Consider the following 25,692-nt stretch of genomic DNA (forward strand, 5'->3'; position numbering starts at 1 on the left):
CTTCCCTGCACCTCTGAATGTGTTTTGATGCGTCATGTGCCTTGTTCTTACACCGCTGAATGTATATTTATGCATCATGTGTTTACCTTCCCTGCACCTCTGAATGTGTTTTTTTTTTTTTTGGTAAACCTTTATTGGTACTTAAGTCAGTTACAATCAAAAGCATTTCAGACCACCATGGTCGGCCATCAAGACAGAAGCGGTTAAAACAAAACACAGCGTTTCAACTACCACTGAAGTAGAGCCATAACAGCGGGAGCACCCACATAAACAGGATAGTAGTAGTCGCTCAGCAGTCTCAAACCACACGGTGAAGATGTAAATCTCCCCATACAGCAACAATGGCGCCCTGAGCGCCCTCGACTCCCACAGACCCACCAGACTCGAATCACAAAGTACACCGTTCATGTAATGCAGGGTCGGGCTAGAAAAGTTCCAACTGGAGCACGCAAGCCATTCCGGGAGAAACCAGAGTCATTGCGATGTCCCATGGCGCGGTTCGCTCAACAGCCGTCCATCTTCACACACGGAGCCAGTTATCCTTTCGTCGATCCACACAGAACTGCCAGGGAGTCTCTTAAATAAGCATAGTCGCCTCTCAGCCACCGTAGAGTCACCTCCACCCCCGGCCGCGGCTCCTTCATGGGGAACTGTAGCATGCGCCCCGCAAAGAGTGACTTACAGAGCTGGTGCCGGCTTCGGGTTGGTCATCCGGTCCAAAGGCAACCGGGAACATCCTCACGCCACGTCCAGAATGTGACCCTTCGGCACACATGGGGTATTCAGTCACTACCCCCCGGTCTTTAATCCACACAGCCATCGCCATGACCAGTTAGTACCCATCGAGGCGCCACTTCCATAGGAATCACCACCTAGGCGCAGCTCAAACAAGCTTCGAAGTCGCCGGCCCCCGCCAGATAGAGGAGCGTAGTTCACCAGAGCCCCAACATTAATGCACTGCACGAATGCCATCCTCACTCACCACTGAAAGGCACATACGGGCCCCCCTAGCCCAAGAAGTACCACAGCAGCGTTTTACCTCCATCGGCTCGGGTGAACTGGAGCGTAGGTTACGGATCAAACACTGTACCGCCAGGGAAACAAAGAGCAATTTCCAGTGTCCCGTTGCCGATGAGATGTGCTCGGGAGGGGGGGGGAGGGGGTAGGGCGGACGGTATAGAGGGACGGTTCATTACATAGGTAGCAGGCTCCAGTGGTCACGTGCTGGGAGTAAGCTATCGGGGGTCAGGCTGACCTCCATGACGGGCGGCCGGCGTCTTCTGGGTCCGTGTGGCCGCTGTTGTTCAACTGGCGGCCGGAAGCAGTGCAGCGTGAGGTCCCGGCTGCTGGCATCGGGCAGGCCGCACCGTGCAAAGGACCACATCTCCGTCTCCGGAGCTCGGAATTTCCCCAAAGTCAGACGCCTCATCTCAGTGCCCCCTCCGACACACAAAAGCTCCGTGTCTGCGCGGGACAGGCGACCAGTTCGGGCGGTGAGGGAAGAAGGCCGGCAGAGCAGGGACCCCGAGCGGCCATCCGCCCCCGCACCTCTGAATGTGTTTTGATGCGTCAAGTGCCTTGTTCTTACACCGCTGAATGTATGTTTATGCATCATGTGTTTTCCTTCCCTACACCTCTGAATGTTGTGAAGCATCATGTGTAATATGTTCATGCTTATACCCCTAGATGCATGGTGATACTTAGGTGGTTGTTTTTTCTAGTACAGGTGTTCCTAGTGAGGCCCTGGTTCCCTACGTAATATTCTCCTAAGGTGGTTAGGGTTGCGTAGGTGGTACTTACCTGTTACCAGTAGTTACTGGTTGTTTGCTCTATGTTTCATTTTTGTCCTACAGTGATTATTATTCTAAAATATACAAGTGCATATTCCTGACAGTGGTCCCTGTGGCCCTATCCTGTAAATAATCCCCTGTAAATTCTGCCCGTGCCTGTTGGCACATTGTAAAGTGTGGGTTTCTATCTAACGTGTTTTGCAATACAAAGGCTATTTTTACATATACCTTGTGTGGAGTTCCTTTTGTGGGGGGCCTTGGATGTTGTTGCTGGTGGGTGCGTGAGCAAATGCTTTACACATCGCCTCTGAGATAGGCCTGACTGCTCGTGCCAAGCTACCAAGAGGGTGAGCAGGGGTTGTCTTGGCGGGTGACTTCCTTGCCCTGACTTAGAATGGTGGTTTCTGCCTGGCTTTGGCGCAAGCCTTAGCCAACCAGAAATCCCATTTCTAACAGCGGGTAAACGGCGGGAGTAACTATGACTCTCATAAGACGGGAGTATCTATGACTCTCTTAACCTATTCTCAGTTGTTGTGGCATTTACCTCCCAGTGGTCCCGCCGGTAACTGCCTCTGAAGTGCTAGACTCTGCGTCGAAAAGCATATAGAGACAGGCCAAACAAGGTTCTATCATGGCAGCGAGCGTGATAGTGAGAAATGGCGAAGCAAATGAACCCAATTCCAGATGGGGTAGTTCCTGGAAAATAAAAACCCAGTTAAGATGGCATAAGGAGGTGCTGTCTTTCCCAGAAATCATTAACCTCCTCACCGAATTTGACAAACCAGCACTCGCTTCAAACAATGCAACAAGCAACAACGATTCCGATCACAATATTGACTCTAGTTCACCCTCCGTAGCAGAAGAGTACTGCAGGGTGTACTATCTCCGGCCTATACGTGATCCCAGTTCCAGTGAGGACAGCGTTCAGTGTGGCTGTACTCCGGAGAGAAAGAATGTTGTATTGTTGGAAGCAAAACCGAATTGACGCTGATGGGCAGCATAATAACCCAGAATGAGCCACCGTGAGGTGGTACAGAATAGCCAAATGTCTCGTCATCTAATTAGTGATGCGCATGAATGGATGAACGAGATTCCCACTGTCCCTACCTACTGCCTAGCGAAACCACAGCCAAGGGAACAGACTTGGCAGAATCAGCGGGGAAAGAAAGTCCTGTTGAGTTTGACTCTAGTCTGGCACTGTGAAGAGACATAGAAGGTGTAGGATAAGTAGGAGGCCCTCGGGCCGCCGGTGAAATACCACTACTCTTATAATTTTGTCACTTACCTGGTGAGGCGGGGTGCGATCCCCGTGGGGAACTCGCTTTTGGCTCCAAGTGCCCGGCGGCGCTGGGCGCGACCCGCTCCGTGAACAGTGGCAGGTGGGGAGTTTGGGGCGGTACACCTGTCAAACGATAACGCAGGTGTCCTAAGGTGAGCTCAGGGAGGATAGAAACCTCCCGCGGAGCAGAAGGGCAAAAGCTTGCTTGATCTTGATTTTCAGTATGAATATAGACCGTGAAAGCGGGGCCTCACGATCCTTCTGAATTTTTGGGTTTCAAGCAGGAGGTGTCAGAAAAGTTACCACAGGGATAACTGGCTTGTGGCGGCCAAGCGTTCATAGCGACGCCGCTTTTTGATCCTTCGATGTCAGCTCTTCCTATCATTGTGAAGCAGAATTCACCAAGTATTAGATTGTTCATCCACTAATAGGGAAAGTGAGCTGGGTTTAGACCGTCGTGAGTCAGGTTAGTTTTACCCTACTGATTATGTGTTGTTGCAATAGTAATCCTGCTCAGTATGAGAGGAACCGCAGGTTCAGACATTTAGTTTATGTGCTTGGCTGAGGAGCCAATGGGGCAAAGCTACCATCTGTGGGATTATGACTGAAGGCTTTTAAGTCAGAATCCCCCCTAAACCGTAATGATACCGCAGTGCTGTGGAGCCTCGGTTGGCCTGGGATAGCCGGCCTCTCTCAGGGGGGGGGAGCGGTACGTAGAGCCGCTCGCTTGGGGACCGAAGCACGGACGGAAGGGGGCCGCCTCCATCGCCCTTAGTGCACCGCATGTTTGTGGGGCACCCAGTGCTAAATCATTTGTAGATGACCTGATTCTGGGTCAGGGTTTCGTAAGTAGCAGTGCAGCTACCTCGCTGCGATCTATTGAAAGCCATCCTCTGAGCCAAGCGTTTGTGTCTCCGTGCGCGGGCGCTGCGGATGCCCTCCTCCACCATACCCAGGGATGGGTCCCTTAGCCGCCAGGCTGGCGGGAGGGATGCAGAGGGGGTAACGCGGGCCTGTGGGAGGCTGCCTCCACCACGTGTCCTCCGGCACGGGGGCCTCCCCCTCCCGTCCCTGCCCCACCGGGGTGTGGGGATGGGGGCCACCAGCCCTTGCAGGTCAGCAGGGTGACCAGATGGCCTGGGCTGTCCGGGTCTCCCCTTCCCGCTGCTCCCGGGCAACTTGAGCAGAGAGGCGAGCAGTGGCAGCCCCAGGGAAGGTACATCCCGAGCGGCTGCCTCAGTGCGCCTTGCCACCCTCGCTGGACTGCAAGGGCGACTTGGTACGGCACCCTCCCAGGTCATCCGGGTGCTGGGTCGTTCCGGATCCTCTGGTCGCCTGGCTACACAACCAGATGGCCCTGCCGGCCAGGTGACCAGATGGCCCTGCGGGCCGTTCTAACTCCAACTTTTGTCTTACCCCAAAGTTCTGAAAGCCCCCACTAATAGTCGAGAAAAATGGGCTTCCTCTGCAGGTCTTTGGGGAGAGGACATAGCCTGGGCTTAACCCTCCTTGGTTCCTGCCAAGGGTCTGGGTGCTGGGGACAGGGGTCCATCGGGTCCCGGGGAGGCTCTCCCTGACCTGGTTAGGGTTTGGAAGCTGGGACCGGGCCAGGGCTTGAGCTCGGTACGGCGGGCCCCGGGGTACATGAGCCCCCCGTCCTGCAAGCCATCAGAGGGATGGGCGCTGGGGATGGGGGTCCACCGGGTCCCGGGAGGCTCTCCCCGGTCGGGCAGAGATTTGGAAGCTGGGACCGGGCCCGGGGCTTGAGCTCCATCCAGTGGGCCCCGTGGTGCGTGAGCAAGCCATCAGAGGGTCTGGGCCCTGGGGACGGGGGTCCAACGGGTCCTGGGGAGGCTCTCCCCGGCCTGGCTAGGGTTCGGAAGCTGGGACCAGACGTGGGGCTTGAGCTCCGTCTTGCTGGCCCCGGGGTGCGTGAGCCCCCCATCCTGAAAGCCATCAAAGGTTCTGGGTGCTAGGGACGGGGGTCCACTGGGTCCTGGGGAGGCTCTACCCGGCCTGGCTAGGGTTCGGAAGCTGGGACCGGGCCCGGGCTTGAGCTCCGTCCTGCGGGCCCCAGGGTGCGTGAGCCCCCCATCCTGCATGCCATCAGAGGGTCCAGGTGCTGAAGAAGGGGGTCCACCAGGTCCCGGGGAGGCCCTCCCCGGCCTGGCTAGGGTTCGGAAGCTGGGACCAGACCCGGGGCTTGAGCTCCGTCTTGCTGCCCCCGGGGTGCATGAGCCCCCGTCCTGCAAGCAATCAAAGGGTCTGGGTGCTGGGGACGTGGGTCCACTGGGTCTCGGGGAGGCTCTACCCGGCCTGGCTAGGGTACGGAAGCTGAGACCGGGCCCCGAGCTTCATCCGGTAGGCCCCGGGGTGCGTGAGCCCACCATCCTAAAAGCCATTAGAGGGTCCGGGTGCTGGGGACGGGGGTCCACCGGGTCCCGGAGAGGCCTTCTCCGGACAGACAGGGATTTGGAAGCTGGGACCGGGCCCAGGGCTTGAGCTCCGTCCGGCTGGCCCTGGGGTGCGTGAGCCTCCCATCCTGCAAGCCATCAGAGGGTCTGGGTGCTGGGGACGGGGGTCCACCGGGTCCCGGGGAGGCTCTCCCCAGCTTGGCTAGGGTTCAGAAGCTGGGACCGGGCCTGGGACTTGAGCTCCGTCCTGCAGGCCCCAGGGTGCGTGAGCCCTCAGTCTTGCGAGCCATCAGAGGGTCCGGGCGCTGGGGATGGGGGCCCACCGGGTCCTGTGGAGGCTCTCCTCAGCCTGACTAGGGTTCGGAAGCTGGGACCGGGCCCGGGGCTTGAGTTCCATCCGGCAGGCCCCGTGGTGCGTGAGACCCCATCCTGCAAGGCATCAGAGGGTCTGGCTGCTGGGGACTGTGGTCCACCGGGTCCCGGGGAGGCTCTCCCCGGCTAGGGTTAAGAAGCTGGGACCGGGGCTCGTGCTGCCGGGGGTGCGGGAGCCCCCATCCTGCAAGCCATCCATGGGTCTGGGCACTAGGGCCGGGGGTCCACAGGGGCCAGGGGAGGCTCTCCCCAGCCTGGCTGCTTTCAGAAGCAGGGACTGGCTGGCTTTATCCACTATGCTGGAAGAGCGGAGTTTTCTGCCTACCTCTACTTTAGAAAAGGGGGTGGTGATGGACAGAGTTTCTGAATTAAGCAGAATACTCCTACCCAGTCAACAGATCAGGGCTTGATCCATCACCGTTTTTTAGCTCACTGCACCATCCCAGCTCAGAACCTGGCTACATGCAAATTAGTCTGTCCCTGTCCCAGTGCATCATGGGAACAGGGCAAACCAAACTACTAAGCCAATTCTTTCACTGGGAAGGAAATAAGCTTCCGGGGACCGGTTTCTGGCATTACAGCCGTCATCGGCCCGGCTTGCTTGAATCCTGATGGTGCAATGAGCAAGGGACTCACATCTGAGTATACCCTTCCAATGCCAGAAACCGGTCCCCGGAAGCTTGTCTCCTTTCTGGTGAAGAATTGGCTTGGTAGTTTGGTTTGCCCTGTTCCCATGATGCACTGGGCCAGGGACAGACTAATTTGCATATAGCCAGGTTCTGAGCTGGGATGGTGCAGTGAGATAAATAACGGTGATGGATCAAGCCCTGATATTTGGACTGGGTAAGAGTGGTCTGCTTAATTCAGACACTCTGTTCATCACCACCCCCTTTTCTGTACCCCTACTTTAGACATCCAACTGAGCTGCCAACTTAGACCCTATTCCTCTTGTCACTCATAATATTGGGGTATGGCACTAATGAGCCTTAATGAATTTTTTGGAGAGGTTTTTACAATGCAATGTTTCATTCAGTGAACATTCGAAAGGAGATCTCCAAATATACTGCAAGACTGTGCCCGAGACAACTGCTACAACCCCACACACAGCTGGTTGCAAAGATATGAAAGAACAGAAAGTATAAGCACTTCTTGACTACTCCACTTTGCAGCGTCTCATCCCTTTGATGTGACAGTTAAGAGGATGAGCCTGCATTGAGCATCTGCACTCTTTCCATTGCATGGTTTCCTACAATGGTCAACTCTCTGGCTGCAGCTGCAGAGCGGTCGTATGTGAAGTGAAGCGCCATCCACCTGTCTTTGCTCTCAGCATAGCTGAATTGTGGAGTCCCAGAATACAAAGTGATGCTGCGCAAAAGGCCAAACTGGCTAAAAGGAGTGAGTCACAATAAAGGTCACTTGCAAGCTGTGTGCTGTGATATGTCAGGGTGAGGAAAGAAGTGAAAACCGTGACTTGGACTCATGTTGGTGCCTCTTGGGGGAGCAGGCAGAGAAGTCACCAGGAGGTAGTGGACAAGGAGCTGTCTTATACCTATTCTAAGCGACTGAAGCTAAAGCATTAATACAGAACACTACAGTAAGAAACTGGAGCATTAGTTTGCTCACTCAGTATCATCTCTGATCCCCCCAGGTGCACATGTGAACCCCCCGGGTGCACATCCAAGGCCCCACGGGTGCATGTCTGAGGCCCTCCCGGTGCACGTTCGAGGCCCGGGGGGCACGCTTAAGGCCCCCCCACCTCATGGGTGCATGTCCAAGCACCCCCCCATTGCAAGTCTGAGGCCCCTCCGGGTGCACATCCAAGGCCCCCAGGTACACGTCTGAGACCCTACTGGGTGCACATATGAGCCCCCCCTTGGGTGCACATCTGAGCCCCCCGGGTGCACGCCGAGTCTCCCCGGGCGCATGTCTGAGGCCACCACCGGGGGCACGTCCAAAGCCCCCAAGGGTGCACGTCTGAGGCCCCCTGGGTGCACGTCTGTGCCATCTGAGTCCCCCGGGGGCACATCTAAGCCCCCTCGGATGCATGTCTGAGCCCCTGGTGCTGCTAGGGCAGTGATAGAAGGAGCCACACAATGTCCTACCGAACATCCTTTTTCAGAGAAGCGCACAGGAGTCGAGGCTTAGATTACACACAGGTTTCTGCCAGGAATGGATTCATCCAATGAGATTTCTTATCTGCATTAATGTATCCAAAATATCTACAATACAGAATCCAACGCATTCTTTCAAGGCACTTACACATTTAATGCAATACTTGACTGATTGAGAAGATTGTACTTTTACTCTGATTGAACAAAAACAGACAAAGTGCCCCTTCATATTTGAATCGAATGTAAACATTTACCATTTTTGTCTGTCTTGCAATAATCGATCCAAATATACCAAGGTGCGTTGCAAGTAACATCTATTAGCATGCAAAGCTCTGGTAAATGTGTACATATTCGGATGGGCGGCTAGGTCCAGTTAATGTCCAGGCCCGGGCAATGATGAGGGCTATAGGTCTGAGACCTAAGTCAGTTCAAAGACAGAGGGATAATGTCTCGCTACACTTCCTAAAATTAAAAGTTAAAGCAGTGGTGGATGCATTAGCCTCACCTCCAGCGTGCGAGAACATAAACGCATAAAATGAAGAACAGCATTTTGACCTCCCATCTTGCATGTACATTGATCCATACTTATTGAGCTATTTGTCCATTTGCTAGTGTCAGCCAGCACTGGGAAGGTGCCCAGTCGACATTTCAAGCACAGAGTTTGTCTCTCATTGGGGAACAACACACTTAAGTATGGTTAATAAACAAATCAGGACTTGTTTTCAATGTACAGCTATTCAAATTCAAGGGAGATGCCGACAAATGGATCGCCTCATACCTTGTAGGTAGAACCAAGAGGATCCGTCTCCCAACGTTCACCTTACAGTCCAAGATCATCTGCGGAGTTCCCAAGGATCGTCCCTCAGCCCCACCCTCTGCAACACCTACATCCCCCCGCACCCCAGCTGACACCGTCAGCTCGTATGGACCCAACTAATCTCCTACGCCGACGACACCCAGCTCATCCTCTCACTATCCGAAGACCATTCCACCACATGAGCCAACTCCCAGAGATGGATGATGTACATCACTGACTGGATGAAGAACAACGGTCTCGAAATCAACATGGACAAGATGGAAGTCCTCATCTTTGGGAACACCAGCTCACCATAGAACAAGGCATGGTGGCCCGAGGAACTCAGTATACTCCCGCCGCGGAAGACAATGCCCGCAACTTCAGTACCATCCTGGAGAGCAAGCTGTCTATGAAGAAGCAAGTCAACGCAGTCTCATTCGCCTGCATCTACACCCTATGCATGCGCCACAAGATCTTCATGTGGCTATCAATCAACACGAGAAAAACCGTCACGCAGGCCCTTGTCACCAGCAGACTGGACTACGGAAACACACTCTACATAGGAACCACTGCATGCATCCTGAAGAGACTCCAGACAATACAAACCTCAGCAGCAAGTCTCATACTCGACCTTCCCAGAAGGACCCACATCAAGAAACTTCACTGATGCCAGTTCAAGATGCTGACTCAACAAGTCCTTGTGCAATGAAGGACCAGTGTACATCAACAAATGCCTGACCTTCCTCCAACCCTCCAGACACCTCCGATCTGCTTGCCTCTTTCTCACTGACACCCCACGGATCCGCCGAACCAACAGCAGAGGACGCTCCTTCTCGAACCTGCCGGCCAAAGCAAGGAGCAACCTTACCATACAATTCTAGGCCCTCACCATCGCTCCAACAGTTCAGGAGAGAACTCAAGACCTGAATGTTCGAATGAGCAAAACACTGCGCAACCTCTCCAGTGCCTCTTGACCTTCACGGGTGATTTGCCGCGCTTTAAAAATGTTTGATTGATTAAGTCAGTCATACTCGAGTGTGATTTATTTGTTTCTGCATATTTACATAATCATGCAAAACGTAAATCTGCATTACATGCTAAAAAAGGTCAAAAAACATAAACAAAATGAATAACAGCCTAGCCTTTGGGTCCTTCACATTGTTCCTGTGGTCCCACACTATAATTCTAGATCAAAGTGGTGCATTTACACAATGTGACGTAATGGTGTGATTTCAGGAATGTCGTGTAACAAGCAGTGTGAGAATCCTTTTCAGAGGGAGTTAGTGGCAGGCAGGGGCTAGTGGGCCCAACCGTGGAGGTTGAGGCCTTTTACTTCCGCTATGGATCCTAAGCAACGGAGTGAAGTAACCCTTATGCACTTGACTCTCGTGGTTGAGCAGTCCAAGGTTCCCTTGTGGCAATATATGAACACAGGTTCAAAACTCAACAAGTGCGCATCAGAACTAAATCATTGTCCAGCCACATGCTCACCTTTATGAAGAAAGAGAAGTATTTTATTTTTCCTGCGATTCATACAAACAAAAAATACAGCATTCACAAATAATTACAGTCCCCTCTGAGGTTGTGACTCTGGTGGTCCTTTAGTGGTTTCCTGTCCCACGCACTCCTCACTCTAGAGATAGTGATTATTCTCCATTCACTATTGGTAACATCCAAGGTATACCCTACTAGTAGTCCAAGTTTCAAGAGTCCACTTTGAGTCCAATTTAAAGTCATTAATGTGCCAGCGCTGACTTAGCAACAAGGTTCTCCGGGGCCTGTTGGGCCCGCAATGAGTTTTACCTGCATGACCAAAGTATGGAACAACCTTACCCTACAATTCTAGGCCTGCACCGTCTTACCTGCATGGTCAAACATGAAGCACCTGGGGTTTGTGTGTGCACCGTCCACGTGCGCTCACAGCGACTGTAGCTGCGTTCACGAGTTGATCACACGCGTCCCAGGCAGCTGCACTCAGAGGGTTGAAGAATCTCTCACTCACGGTCACACTCCTGAAGCTGAGGCTTTCTGATGCTTCTGATGCTTCTCCTGCGGGGTGAGTGTCCATTTACTTTCCGAGCTAAGGTTGGCTGAGACAATCCTGTCTTAGATCTCTAGGGTGGGTGATGGTGCGCAGGTGCTCCCACAGCATCAATTCTCCAGAGGGAGATAGAAGATCAGGTCGTAGGCCTTGATGCTCCAAGTGGCACTCTTGGGCATATGATATCACCGTATCTTATAATACACAGGATTAGGCCCAACTGGCATGGTGCAGCCCTTCATGACAGCCCCTCCTGAGATATGGGGTTGCCACCTCCTACCGCACAAGACTACGGCTCTTACCACATGTCAGTCACTTTCAAGGCGACCCCTCCTGGCATTCAGTGTTGCAGACTTGGTCGCCAACTCTGTCCTGTACACGGCCAATGACTCGATCGGGTGCCGGTGCACTTTCCTCACATAGGGAGTCCACTCGACAGGGGCCTCCCACTGGACATTGCTCACTCTTAAGCTCTACTTCCTAAGACTGTTCAGTGAATCAAAGAGAACTCATTGAAGCGTATGCGGAAGGCCAGGCTCTCCCCATCCAGCGTACAGGAATGCAGCAATACACAAATCTGTCTGGGGGATTCCTCTATCATCTCATATTTTCACTATGCAGGCCTGGGTTCCCAGAGTAGAACCCACAGTCCTCCATGCATTGTACCATTCGCATCCACACATATACCTAGTGCATATATGCATTATAAACATACTGGAGAGCACTGTGCCACTCATAGGCATAAATGCATTCAAAAACTGCAATTAGCATGCACACACTGCACAGCCCTACATCCTTTCTGTAGTGTACCACTCATAGGCACACATACATCCAGCACGTACATTCACGATGCACACACTGCACAACACTACATCCTTCATGTAGTGTACCACTCACAGGGAAACATGTCTAGCACATGCATTCCCCATGCATGCATGACTCAGTCCTGCAATATCCCAGTAATGTACCCTTACCAGGAACACCTACACCCAGCGCACATACACCACTAATGCGATGCACACCACTAACACATCACACCAATGTAGGCCAAGGGGTGGGTTAAGCACACAGCAGTGCAGCTTTGAAATAAGTTAGCCTGTAGGCATCACTCCAGTGACACAGGCTCACTCCTACTGATCACTACACGGTATGCTGCCACCACCGCACTCGTGCTGCTTAGCTCCTGGTGAAGGCAGTAGCCTTTCACCACTATGATGGTAGCGCGTTGGGCAACCCTTCCGGTCCAACAGAAATGCTCTCTATGAGAGGTCTAAGTCATGTGTAAACACATCATCCGTGTTTTCTTACGACAACAAAAATCAGCATTAGGGATCCAGACATTAATAAAGTTGGGCACTAGGACAGAGGTGCACGTCCATCACCAGGTAGAGGCCTTTTACTTCCCCACGAGCAGAATCCATTTTTCAATCGGCTGGTAGAGCAAAATTGTGCTATAAAAACACCCTAACTTGCTCCTTAAATGAACAAGAGACACGGGCAGATTTCAGCATTTCATAAAGTCTGTTTTTTTGCCAGAAAACCCCAGTGCAAGGAAAAACACACTGTCCCAATGGGATGCCTAAAACCTGGGAACACTGGGCAGGATTACCAAAAATGTAGGATTTTCACACATTTTATTGCCCGGGTTTGGTAATGAGCTGCCACTCAGTGATCTGAAACACTGTTTTTTAACTCATACCTTTCGAGGGTCACCCGGCTTATCCCAGATAGCTAATTCTTTTTAGGCATACGCATGTACTCTTTTGAAAGACGGCGGACACTTTTGGCTGCTGCTACTGTTCCTGGGGCTCATGCTGGACAGGTGCCAGTCATACGGGTCTCGGCCAGTGTGGCATTTCGCTAAGGGACATGCGGCATCTCTAACAGGTAGTAAAACTAGGTTTTCCGTTAGTTTTGTGACATTGGTTCTATTTGTACTCTGCTTCTAAGTTGATTACTCCCCTGACATGTCAGACCACGTGCCGACTCACCTGGGAGCTTCTGGAGGTTGCTGCTTGTCCCTCTGACCTCGGGACCGAGCGCTGTGCTGCCGCTGCCGCTGCCTCTCGCCGCACCCGCTCTGCGGGTGCCGCTTCGCGGCTTCAAACGAGGGAGAGCTGCCTGTGAGGCGCTGGTCAGTGGGAGGACCTGAAGATCACCGACGGCGCTGTAGCAGGGACTCGGAAGTCCAGGAGTCCCTGCTTCCTCAGGTGCGCGCGGACGCGCCCACCAACAGACACGCCCCCCGCCTGGCCAGAGTGAAAAAGGCGCGTGTTTCTCTCCTTGTTGGGACTCACCTGGGAGCTTCTGGAGGTTGCTGCTTGTCCCTCTGACCTCGGGACCGAGCGCTGTGCTGCCTCTGCCTCTCGCCGCACCCGCTCCGCGGGTGCCGCTTCGCGGCTTCAAACGAGGGAGAGCTGCCTGTGAGGCACTGGTCAGTGGGAGGACCTGAAGATCACCGACGGCGCTGTAGCAGGGACTCGGAAGTCCAGGAGTCTCTGCTTCCTCAGGTGCGCGCGGACGCGCCCACCAACAGACACGCCCTCGCCTGCAACGCTCCTACTTCACGTTCGGCACGACGCTCAGCGGGACGCCGAGCGAAGCCCGAGCAAAGGGCGGGCAGTCTGTGGCAGTCAGGGGCTGACAGAGGCTGGGCTGGGCCACGTCTCTTACATCCAGCGCCGAGCACAGGTGGGCCGTGTGTGACTCCCTAGAGTTTACCCCTAACCATGTCAACCCCTTCTGGCAAATTGCTCAGGAGTGAGGGTGAAAGGGGAGTTGCTGGTGGGAGCCCAGTGATCGGAACTATGGACCGCTTTATCACCAGAGTGGCGGCAGTCATAGAAAAGGAGATTGCTATGTCTGAACGCCATCTATCAGAGGTCTATCTCCCTTCCAGACGCTCATCTTTGGGGGCCGTTGCACAGGCCTTGACACCGGCTTGTGAGCGGGACCAATCTGCCCCCCCTGTTGGTGTCCCGGGCTGCTCTATAGACCCACCCCAGCTGCTAGAAATAGGGCAAAACATAGACAGGTTGGAACATCTGGCCGCGCTTCTTCCTAGTGGCATTGAGGAAGAGGGTGGCCCAAGCACATCACCTCCACCTGCACCTCATACGCCCTTAAACAAAGCTACAACTCAGTCACCATTGCCAATATCACCCACCCCACCATAGTAATCCCAGATGGGGTGCCTTCTGTAACTGACGCAAGTAGGCAGAATAAAAGGGCTAAAAGCAAAAAGGCAGGTAACCATACTAAGGGCAGGCTGGTGAGACAGGCCGCGCTCTACAAACGAACAAGAAAGTCTTTTGGCCAAGGCGGGAAAGACGCAAAGGGCCTGTTCCCAGAGGATAAGGCTGAGGTGGAGGGGGATGCTGTGGTCTCACACATGGGTTTAAATAACTGCCCACCCACTAGTAATAGTACTGATAATGTCCCCAAACTTATCGATCCCATGATTATTGACACCATTTTGGAGAGGGTAAATAGCCTCTTGATGCCCTTGCTGACTCAGGTTAAGGGCCTGGGGGCTAGAATAGATAAACTAGAGCAATCAACCCTCGATGGGTTCTACTCACTTATAACCACATTTAAACAGCTAAAAAGAGTGAGCGACAATCAGGACATGGGACCAAAGGGGAGTGCGCCCCCAGTAGCTTCCTTACCACCACAGGTAGATTCTAATCCGCCAAACAGGTCAAATAAGGCTGAAGCTAGCAGAGTGCAAGCCCTAGCACCTAAAATTCCTTCCCCACCTACAGCAGGGCCCCAACCCAAGGGAACGCCAACACCCATAGAGGTTGCCAAAACTACACCTAAGCCTCTTCCACAAGTGCAGCCCAGGCAAGCAGAGGTACAGTAAAAGCTAGCCAAACACCTGGTATACAAGATAAAGCCAAGGGAGCAGCGACAGGAATGGTCGCCAAAACTGCTCCCCAATCTATAGCCCCAGCTGTTACCACAGTGGCCCCTCGAAATCTCACACGGTGGATCCCCCCTGTAAACCTCCCACCAGATTGCCAACCTTTTGTCGCCGTATTAGTAAATGTTCCCCCTCTGAAGGAAGGCCAGTTGGAGAACCACCAATCTCTTAAGAACAAGTGCATCCACTGGCTAAAGTCAAATAAGCCAATTCCGTTTGGCGTGGATGGGCTTATCCTAAGTGTTCGCAGAGTAGGGTGGGTAGGGCAGGGGGAAAAACACAGGAGGGGGACTGTATAATAATAAACTTCCAAGACCCCAGAGTAGTGAGCTCCATCTGTAGTCCTATAAAAAACATGGATTCAGTAGGGGTTAAAGTAGTGGACTTAACCTTTTTCTACCCAAGGCAAATTGCTATGTCGCCATGGGAGGGTCCTAGTACTCTTGGTTTTTGTCAAAACTGGGACACACGCTGGGTTGGGGGCCTTGGGGGCAACGGGCTGAACCCCCCTTGGGTGCCAGGGAGTTGTTGACTGGAGGAGGGCGACACGAGGGAAATTACAGTTGCAGATACTGCAACTGTTAATAGAATAGACCCAATGGTAGTATCACCACCCCGAACAGCCTCACCCTCATCTGCAAGCGTCAGTGGGTTGGTAGCCTCTCTGCCCATTTCTCTAGATTGTCATTTGCAAGTTCCTTCTGTGAGGTCTGCGGACAGTAGTGTTCTCGCGACCAGCGACACATCAGCTGTGACGGATCTAGTCTTTAAGGTTTTCAGCTGGAATGTCACAGGGATCGCAAGAAAGTTGGCCCTCCCAGACTGGAATGCCTTGGTTGATGAGCACTCCTTATGCATCCTCCAAGAGACCTGGAGTTTGGAGTCGGTACATAGGGTGGGATTCTCCTCCTACTCTGTGCCTGCTCTAACCTCGGAAACAGGGAGAGGACGCCCCTCGGGTGGCCTGCTCATATGGGTAGCAGCCTCCATAGACTGCAGAATACAGGAGGCACAGTCAGGTTGTCCGGATACCCAAAATATTATTTTAAGAGACCCAAGGGGTCGAATAATACTAAATGTCTATAATGTCTACGCCAGAGGGACTAAGGGCGGGAGGAAGTCCTCTGTACTATCTCTCCTAGAGACCCTTTTGAATACAACTCCACACAAGTCATGTATCCTGGTCGCGGGTGACATGAACTGTACGTTTGAGCCCTTGGGCTCGGACGTTGCCCTAGACTAGGACGAGGAGGACACTAGGATAGGGATCCCTGTTTTAGAGATTCCACCCATTAGGAGATGGTCAGAGGTGGCGTTACAGCTATACTCCCTAAGCCTTGAATTAAACCTAAGGGCAATGAATGGAAGGACAATTTCGGACAGGGGGGGCCCATACATATAACAGACCAGGACACACCTCTAGAATAGACTATATCTTACTAGATGTATGTCTCTGGAGCCAAGTGAGGGATATGGTTGTGGTCCCGACAATTGAAAGTGACCACAACCCACTTTCCTTAACCATGGCCCAGTGGTGGTGTCTTCCTAAAAAGGGTCCCATTAACCCCGTAGTAGCTCCCCCCGATGAGTCTCTCTCTGTGGAAGGCGCCTAAAATGGGCTAAACTGGTCCTCTCAGAGGAAAGGGTTGAAGAAATCTCAACCCTCTTAAATCAAGCAGTGTCAAATCTGGGGTTTTTCTCGAAGGGGTGGGTAGGGTGAGTGGGGTCTTTGTCTCTCTAGTAGAGGCTTTGACAAACGTGTTTACCATCCCTTCTAGCAAGTCAGGAAATAAACGAGGTAAAAAGCAAGGTAATGGTTGGTACACACAAACATGTAGGGCACATAAAACAACTCTTGTAGAGGCAGTGAAGCACAAATCCCATAGCGATATACTGGAAGCAAGGAAGGCCTACAATAGATCCCTTAAAATTGCTAGGATGGAGTGGGAAGAGAAATTTTGGGAGGACCTGCTCCATGCTAACAAAAGTAAAGATTCAAGGGGCTTCTGGAACCTTGTAGGCTCCCGGAACAGGCCCGAGGAAACTATGAGACCCTGTAATATTCCCCCACAAAGCTGGGTAAAACACTTTGGGGCTTTATACCTCCCGGCAGATGGGGAACTAAATGTTAGGGTGACCTCCCCACTGGTATCCGAACCCCATACCTATAATCTCTTTACACCTTTAGAGATCGAAAAGGTAATTGGGTGGGTAGCCCCCCGCAAGGCAGCAGGTCCAGATGGTCTGCCGGGGGATCTCACGCGGGCATATCCAGTGGCGTGGGGAAGGGTTATTGCAGCTCTCCTTAATGACATTATGATGGGAGGGCCAGTGCCCGATTCCTGGAAGGGGGCGGTGGTGGTCCCGATCTATAAAAAAGGATGCAGAGAAATCCCGGGGAACTACCGCCCCATAAGCCTGATAGACTCCACCCAAAAGATAGCAGGAAAAGCTATACTTGGTAGGATTCTCCATTGGGTGGAGGAAAATAAAATACTATCAGACTTCCAGGCAGGCTTTCGGGCAGGAATGGGGACGATAGAGCAGGTGTTTAGGTTGGCACTTCTTGGGTGGAAGGTGGTGGAGCTAGGCAAGGGCAGTCTATACCTGGCTTTTATAGACCTGAGGACTGCCTTTGACCTAGTGCCCCGGGAGGAGCTATGGAGGGTGCTTTATGGGCTGGGACTGCCTCCTTACATCTTGTCCCTCCTTATTAGCCTTCACGCCCACACCTTTGCTCAGGTCCGCTGGGGAAGAAATGGAGAGCTAACAGAGAAAATACCAGTGTCTAGGGGTGTGAGACAGGGATGCGTTCTGGCGCCCACTCTTTTCTCATTATATGTGAATGGGGTGGTGGAATATCTCCAGCAAGAACCAGCCGACGCCCCCTGTCTCGGAGGAGTGCGGATCCCCACCCTGCTTTTTGCGGGCGACACGCTCTTGATTTCTAAAACTCCGCAAGGCCTCCAGAAACTGCTAACCCGTTTCCAGAACTTCTGTGTTGCAAAGGGCCTAGTAATCAACGTGGATAAAACTAAGTTTTTAGTCCTAAATCCTCCAAGGAAACTGGGCCGCCCTCCTATTCTCAATTCTGTTGCCTTGGAGAAAGTATCCAAATTTGACTACCTAGGAATTCGGATCACGGATAGCATGAACTGGTCACCCCACATTGATAAGATGGTCCTTAACCATAAGAGAGTAGGAGGTGCCCTTCTGAGGGAATTCCGGGCATCACCGAGGAGGTCGCTTACACCAGTAATTGAAATCTACAAGGCTAAGGTAGTAACATCAGCCTTGTACGGGGCCGCACTGTGGGGGCATTGCTGTCTGGACTCCTTGGCAACAGCAGAGAGCAAGCTCTTGAAATCCTTAATCGCCATCCCTATGAGCACCCCAACAGTACCTGTGCTGCTGGACACAGGTTGTAAGAACATTAAAGACCAAGCCCGGCTTCGCCCACTCCTTTTATGGACATGTATCTGGAGGGGTGAAGAGGTAAAATCGTATGCTGAAGGGTTGGCGGAGATAATGAGCTTGGGCTGTTGGGCAAAAATTAGATGGTTGAGAGATACCAAAAAACTTTTGGAGGAAATTGGACTGGGGGACTGTTGGTTATCAAGATCGGCTCCACCAAAAGAGGTTGTGAAGAGACTATACTGGAATTGGGTTGCGGAACAGCTAGTTACAAACTCTGAACATTGTAAATCCACAGCTGCCTTTTTAACAGTAAAAGATGCAGTAGTCTACGAGCCTTATCTGGACCTAATTACTCTTCCAGTCGATCGAGCACTGTATTTTAAATTTAGAGTGGGCTCCCTTCCAGTTGGGGCTCTGGTGTCTAAGTGGAAATCAGGTGCTCACACGTCCCCTTTTTGTGCATGTTGTCCTACTAGGATAGAGTCCATTACGCATATCCTATTTGAATGTCCGGACTATGCAAATCCCAGGAGTTTTTGGCTTAAACCCCTTTGCCGCAATATGGGCACACGTAGTTATCTAGTAGCCCTGCGCATCCTAATGACGGACACTTCCCCCCCTATTGTTTGTGGTATAGCCAAATTTTTAAAACAGTTTTGGTTGATTCGATGCAAGAGACTGTCAATAGCGGTTTAATTCACTTTTAGCTAATTTATTCTGGCATTACATGTCCTTTTATCTTTTTTTAAATGTGCATTTAATATTGCTTTTTTAAATAATGTCTTTTGTAGTTTTGTAAATGGCTGTATTTTGTGTACGCTTACAAGATATCTTGCATATCGAATAAAAGCTCAATCAATCAATCTAATTCTTTTTAGAGGAAACTACAGTTCATAGGATTAAGTGCAAAGGAATATTAATAAAACATTATAGACAGTTTGAAGTAACAAGTTGTAAGGACTAACAATTGATAATCATAGAATGAATAACATTATTGTATTGTATGATTAATACAAATCCTTACAATATTACACAGCTAGAAATAAGAACCTGCATAAAAAGGAATTTAAAACAGCACATACCACTATATTTGAGAATTCCTGATCAGCTTGAAAAATATCTGTTGTAACCAAGTGATTAATAACATCAAGGTTTCTTATGTTCTGATGCTCTGAAATAGGACATATGAGTGAGGTGGCAGCTACTTTCATGAGGTGTGGTACATATTGAGACACAGAGAGGATCTTATCTTGTACCACAACAGGAGAGGTAGAAGTTAACGCTACTGCATATCCTCCACACATAAATCACAATTCCACACAAGATACGGCAGGGGAACATTACAACTGGCATATTTAACATTTCTCAGTGCACACCCATTCTGTAATTTTTAATCCTGCCCTGCCTCCCCATGAAAATAAAGAACATATCTTAGGTATCTGAAGTTGTTCCTTTGCATTCCATAAATATCCAACACCATTTCTCTTGATCTCCCTCTTTTTGAGGTTGTGTCCATCATGATGGTAATCTCTTACCAAGGTGCGGCGGAATAGCAAGCATACCATGACTATGTTGGCGAGGTTTTCAGTCCAAAATCTTTATTCTTTTCCGCTAGCACTGGATAATTATGCTAGGTGTAAAATTCCCCTACCGTATCTTGTGTGGACTAGAGAAACGTATTGCTTTCACGCTGGGCTGTAGTTGGTGAGATGATCTAAGGGAAGAATACCTAAAATGTTGGTTCCAAATGTTCCAAAAGTTCTATAAAATTTATAGAATGGGTGTGCATTAAGAAATTATAAATATGCCAGTTGTAAAGATCCCCTGCCGTATCTTGTGTGGACCTGGGATTTATGTGTAGAGGATATGCAGTAGCGATAACCTCTACCTCTGCTGGATCACACCTCATGAAAGTAGCTGCCACCCAAGACATTTTGATGTTATTAATCACTTGGTTACAACAGATATTTTTGAGGTTGGTCAGGGAGTTAAAATCTAGAGAGAAGGTGATGGGACTCAGTAACCTCTTTCAACTGTTCCTAAATATGCCTTTCACCCATTTGAGACATCACTGTCATCTCAGCTTCCTATGGTACTGGACAAGTCTTAAAATACAGTGCATAAGATTTCTAGCTAAAGAGAAACCAATGGCGTCACTGAATCAAATATACTTGTTTCGCTTTAGATTGTAAATTGCTCCCTTTATTCAGAGCATTCCGTGCATTTATGTTTACACCAATATTTAGACAAACAGTTAGCAAGTGCTACTCTGGTACACACATCAAGGCACCATTGGTTACCTCAGGACACTGTTGATAGTCGACCAATGTTTTTGCCTTTCCAATATCTAGCACACAGCTTGTAGATCGAATCATACTGTGGGCGAGTTGTCCACTCTGAGTATGTAGGCACTATTTTTCTTTCACTTGCAGAAATAATCTGATGTTGTCTTGGAAGCTTTGCTACATTTTAAACAATCATATAGCTTCATCTCTATGCGATCCTGCTAGCATAGTGAAAGCTCACTCTTTCTCCTTAAAGCTCGTTCACATTCAGAACATGTATATAATGTATATATTTTCCCAAGTGTGACTTCTCTGGGGCCATCGTTCAGTACCATTTTGCTTGAAAGCCTTTGCAAATTAAGAATAGTAATAAGATTTCTGTCCAGGGCGAGTTTGAAGATACACTATTAGATGCTCTTTTTTAATGAAAGTCTTATCACACTCAGAAGATGTATAGGGTTTCATTCAATTGTGAATTTTCATGCTGTTACCCCATCACATGTAGGGCATTTATGCTATCCAACCAATATGATTTTTACAATGCATTTCCAGCTGCTTATTTTTAACATTTATATGGTTTCCCATGTAGGAGCTTGATGTGATGTAAGGTTAGCTCATGCTTTTCCTTGGAAGCCTGGTGAAATTCAGAACAGGTATATGGTTTCTTCCCTGGGTAAGTCCTCTGATGTATTGATAATTCATGATTTTCATTGAAAGTCTTGATACAATAATAGATAATCCCTGCCGCTGACAGCCATGTCACATTCAGAATATGTGCATGGTTTATTCCGTGTGAGTTCTCGGCTGTGCTAATAGATGGCGATTTTCATGGAAAGCCTGATCACATTCAGAACATTTATATTGTTTCATCCATGTGTGCTCTCTCTTATGGATCACCAGCAGGTTCTTCCTAACAAAAGACTTGTCAAATCCAGAACATCTGTATAGTGTCTCCCCTGTGTGAGTTCTCTTATGTAGTGATAATTCCCAGTTCCCTTTGAAAGTCTTGTAACATTCAGAACATTTATATAATCACTCCCCAGTGTGAATTCCATGATGCCGTAATAGTGTTCTTTGCGGCTGAAAGTCTTGTCACATTCAGAACATTTGCATGGTTTCTCACCTATGTGAGGTATCTGATGTGCTGCTCGATACCTAATTTTATTGAAAGTCTTGTCACATTCAGAAGATGTATATGGTCTCACTGCAGTGTGAGTACTATGATGCAGCAGTAGATCTTTGCGGTTGAAAGCCTTTCCACATATGAAACATCTGTATGGTTTATCCCAGGTGAGTATTCTGATGCACTGATAGATCACACTTTGCCTTGGAAGCCTGGTCACATTCAGAACATTTATATGGTCTCTTCTCAGAATGAGTTCTAGGATGCTGTAATAAATCACCCTTTACAATGAATGCCTTGCTACATATGGAACATCTATATGGTTTCTCCCAATGTGAGTTTTCCGATGTACTGATAGAGCATGTTTTGACCTGAAAGCCTTGTCACATACAAAACAATGATATGGTCTCTCTCCAGTGTGAGTTCTATGATGCCGCAATAGAGCCCCCTTTACAATGAAAGCATTGCCACATATAGAACATATATATGGTTTCTCCCCAGTGTGAGTTCTCTGATGTAATGATAACTCATTCTTTGACTTAAAAGCCTTGTCACATTCAGAACATTTATATGGTCTCTCCCCAGTGTGAGTTCTATGATGCCGTAATAGAGCACCCTTTAGAATGAAAGCCTTGCTACATATGGAACATACATATGGTTTCTCTCCGGTGTGAGTTTTCTGATGTACTGATAGGGCATGTTTCATCCTGAAAGCCTTGTCACATTCACAACATTTAAATGGTTTCTCCCCAGTGTGAGTTTTGTGATGTACTGATAGATCATTCCTCGTCTTGAAAGCCTTGTCACATTCAAAACATTTATATGGTCTCTCCCCTGTGTGAATCCTTTGATGTACTGATAGATTAAACTTTTCCTTGAAAGCCTTGTCACATTCAGAACATTTATAAGGCTTCTCCCCAGTGTGAGTTCTCTGATGTAATGAGAGATCACTCTTTCTCTTAAATGCCTTGTCACATTCAGAACATTTATATGGCCTCTCCCCAGTGTGAGCTCTCTCATGCAATGATAGCTCATTTTTGGTCTTAAAAGCCTTGTCACATTCAGAACATTTATATGGTCTCTCCCCAGTGTGAGTTCTATGATGCCGTAATAGAGAACCCTTTACTATGAAAGCCTTGCTACATATGGAACAGATATATGTCTTCTCCCCAGTGTGAGTTCTATGATGTACTGATAGATCAAACTTTTCCTTAAAAGCCATGTCACATTCAGAACATTTGTGTTTTCCCTCAGCGTGATTTCTCTGATGTATCACAAGGTAATGCTTACAAATGGAATGTTTGTCACTTTCAAAATGTTTATATGGTTTATCCCGAGTATGGTACCTCTAATGTTTGATTTAAAAGCACACTCTTTTTCTTGAACGCCAAGTCACACTCAGATCACATGTATGGTTTCACATCAGCGTGATCTCTCCAATGCGATAACCGACGACCAGTTTCATTGAAATCCTTGCAGCATTTAGAAAAGTGGAATGATCTATCCATAGTGCAGGTTCTCTTATGTAATCATATATGTTCTTTTTTGTACTTTATTTATACCTAAAACATTCATATAGTTCTAGATCAGTATCACTTCTCAAATGTAAAATTAAAAGACTCATTGTAACGAGAGCCCCATTACATTTCTCATCAACATGTTTTGTTATGTTTCAAACACATCTCCATCGAGAGAAAGGCGTGTCAGATACAGTAGTTTTCTTAGCATTCTCTGGGTGATTGTTGCATCGTGAATTTCCAAGTACCCCGTTTGCTTTAGTTACATGGGACACTTTGTGAGATTTAGTACCTCTGCGTGGCTATCTCGTGTGCAAGTCATCCTATAGCATCATTTACCTTACGTAATAGCAAGTTATCTTATTCATTAGCACATACCACCTTTTAGGAAAGTGAAACCAACTGGGCATGTTGAAAGATTGTTTGCACATGCAACTCTTTTCACATTAATATCCGTAGACTTTTTTGGGTGAGTTGGCATTTCAAAAATGAATTTGATCCTTTTCTCAGTGTCACTGTTTCTAAATTGTTTTTCTAATGCCCACGAAGATTCATAGCAGTCACAAAATACATTTCTGTGAACAGCCGCCTCATACTTTGTCCTCTATGGTACTCTTTTTTTTTAAACATTCCAATAATGTTTTTTAGACTGCATTTCTGTCACTTGTTGGACTGAATAAAGTACATCTGTAGAGAAAATGAAGAGTACAAATATAACAATGAATGCATAGATTGTTTTCAAATTACAGTAAATCCCAAAAATCAATTAACAATTAATGTACAAGTTCATGAGTAAAAGACAAATAAAATAAACATTAGAAGAGTTAAAATTTGTATCGAACTCAGGTAACTACTTTCATCATAAACATTTTATTATTTATTTTCTTTCAACATAAAAGTAAAATGTAAAAGTAATTGCAAAATATTGTGAAACTGAAAAGAAAATTACTCAGGTAATTAAGAACGAGACATTCAGCCATATTATTACCTATGGGTTAAGAATCGTAACCTCTGGACATCAATATTGACAACCAAATGACTTGTCCAATCTTATTTTACTCATCCTAATATTCGGCAGAGTTTCATGAGATGCATGGAAATGTCATAATAAATTGTTTGTCCTGTCACAGAATCCATTACCCCAACTAAAGTGCCCCTAAAGGACACCAAAGATCTGCTCCACTTCTTCGGGCAGCCACTCCCTTCATACATCTTCTCCATCGCCTGCACCAAATCAATTCCCTGTCATCACCAGTAAATACTTGTGGTCGAGCATTGCCCCAGGATCTAGCAATGTCCTCCTATGTCAGCATCACAGTCAGGTTCTTAATTTATTTTATGTGTAGGTGACTCATCACGCAACACTCCCAGCACAGCTAAATGATGGCTGAGGACTATCCTCAATGTGAACTTCAATTCTTCATACATTGCTACTCTGTATCAAAACACAACTCTAGACTGTGTGGGTGCCAATGACCACCATCGCCATGCATTTATTGTGTCCATTATCAGTCCCAATCAGAATGACATGGTTCACACTACGTGAAATGTATTATCAACAACCTCAACTTTATAGCCACCTCTCAGTGATGGGTTAATGTCTCCGCCCATTCAGTGTCTTCCATCAGAGCTATGTTTGACAACCACGTCTCACTGAGCCTAACAATCCTTTTAGTCACAATATTGATTTTTCTGTGAGCACTTTCATGAGTACTCAAAACACCAGAGATGTGTGATCCTGACCCTCTCTCCATATTACCATTTTACATCTGAATTGACCAAGGAGAGATGCATAAACGTGCAACAAAATTGTTCAGAGTTTGTAATGTGTAACTTCTTTTACAGTTGCCTAAATGCCTTGAACCTCACCCCACAGGCTCCCACTCCCCCTTATTTTCGAGACCCTTATAAGGTTTTGAGCTCTAGCTTTTCAGAGTTGAAACCTACCTGAGCCTTTCATGAGGTTGCTCCTGTAAAGGTCTTGTTCCAACCTTTAAATTAGTTGTGCTCTTCCATTGCTCCAGTCCCGCAATAGAGGCCACAGATAGTGGATCTCATCTCTTGTCATACATGTTGCTAGCTTATAGAATTATCCACAACCAGACTGTAAAGCCTAAGCTTAGCTCTTCAATTGGTAATAAAGCCCTTGCCTTTGCTGTTACCAGTTGGGTGGCCATAGTAGTCTCTCGAAATACTCCCATTGTGAACTGGCAAACAGAATTTAGACAGTGCTATTCAAGTGGATTTTGAACCATTGAGCAACCTAGGCAGAACAGTGTTTACTCTTTCAAAGAACGCCTACATCACACTATGCTGATTTTTTTGAAGTACATAAAGTAGTTTCAGAGAAGTTACTTACCTTCGGTAACGCCTTATCTGGAGAGAGAATATCTACCCGCAGATTCCTTACCTTTGAATTTCCCTAGGCGTCAGACTGGATCCGTAAGATTGTTTGTGAGCAGTACCACTGCGCCCCTGTAGGTGGCGCCGATCTACCCTATCATCAGTGTTGTCCGTGCAAAGAGTGACGTTAGTGTGACCTATATAGGCGCCTCCTCGATGCGCTGACGTTAGTTACTTTTTTCACGCCTTTCTATGCCAAAAGCACGGAGACATGAAGTG

General features: G+C 48.7%; 1 protein-coding gene and 1 pseudogene across 1 annotated transcript; one reads left to right on the plus strand and one right to left on the minus strand.

Moving 5' to 3' along the window:
• Positions 1–2,937: 2,937 nt before the first annotated feature.
• Positions 2,938–3,977, plus strand: LOC147729470 (28S ribosomal RNA; annotated as a pseudogene).
• Positions 3,978–21,750: 17,773 nt separating this feature from the next.
• LOC147729471 (uncharacterized) lies at positions 21,751–22,783 on the minus strand. Its single transcript, XM_086958432.1, has one exon. The coding sequence runs from the start codon at positions 22,773–22,775 to the stop codon at positions 21,837–21,839; it is 939 nt and encodes a 312-aa protein (XP_086814558.1). The 5' UTR covers positions 22,776–22,783; the 3' UTR covers positions 21,751–21,836.
• Between the last annotated feature and the right edge of the window lie 2,909 nt (positions 22,784–25,692).

This window comes from Lissotriton vulgaris, chromosome 2_1 (assembly GCF_964263255.1).
Source record: "Lissotriton vulgaris chromosome 2_1, aLisVul1.2, whole genome shotgun sequence".
Classification (NCBI taxonomy): Eukaryota; Metazoa; Chordata; class Amphibia; order Caudata; family Salamandridae; genus Lissotriton; species Lissotriton vulgaris.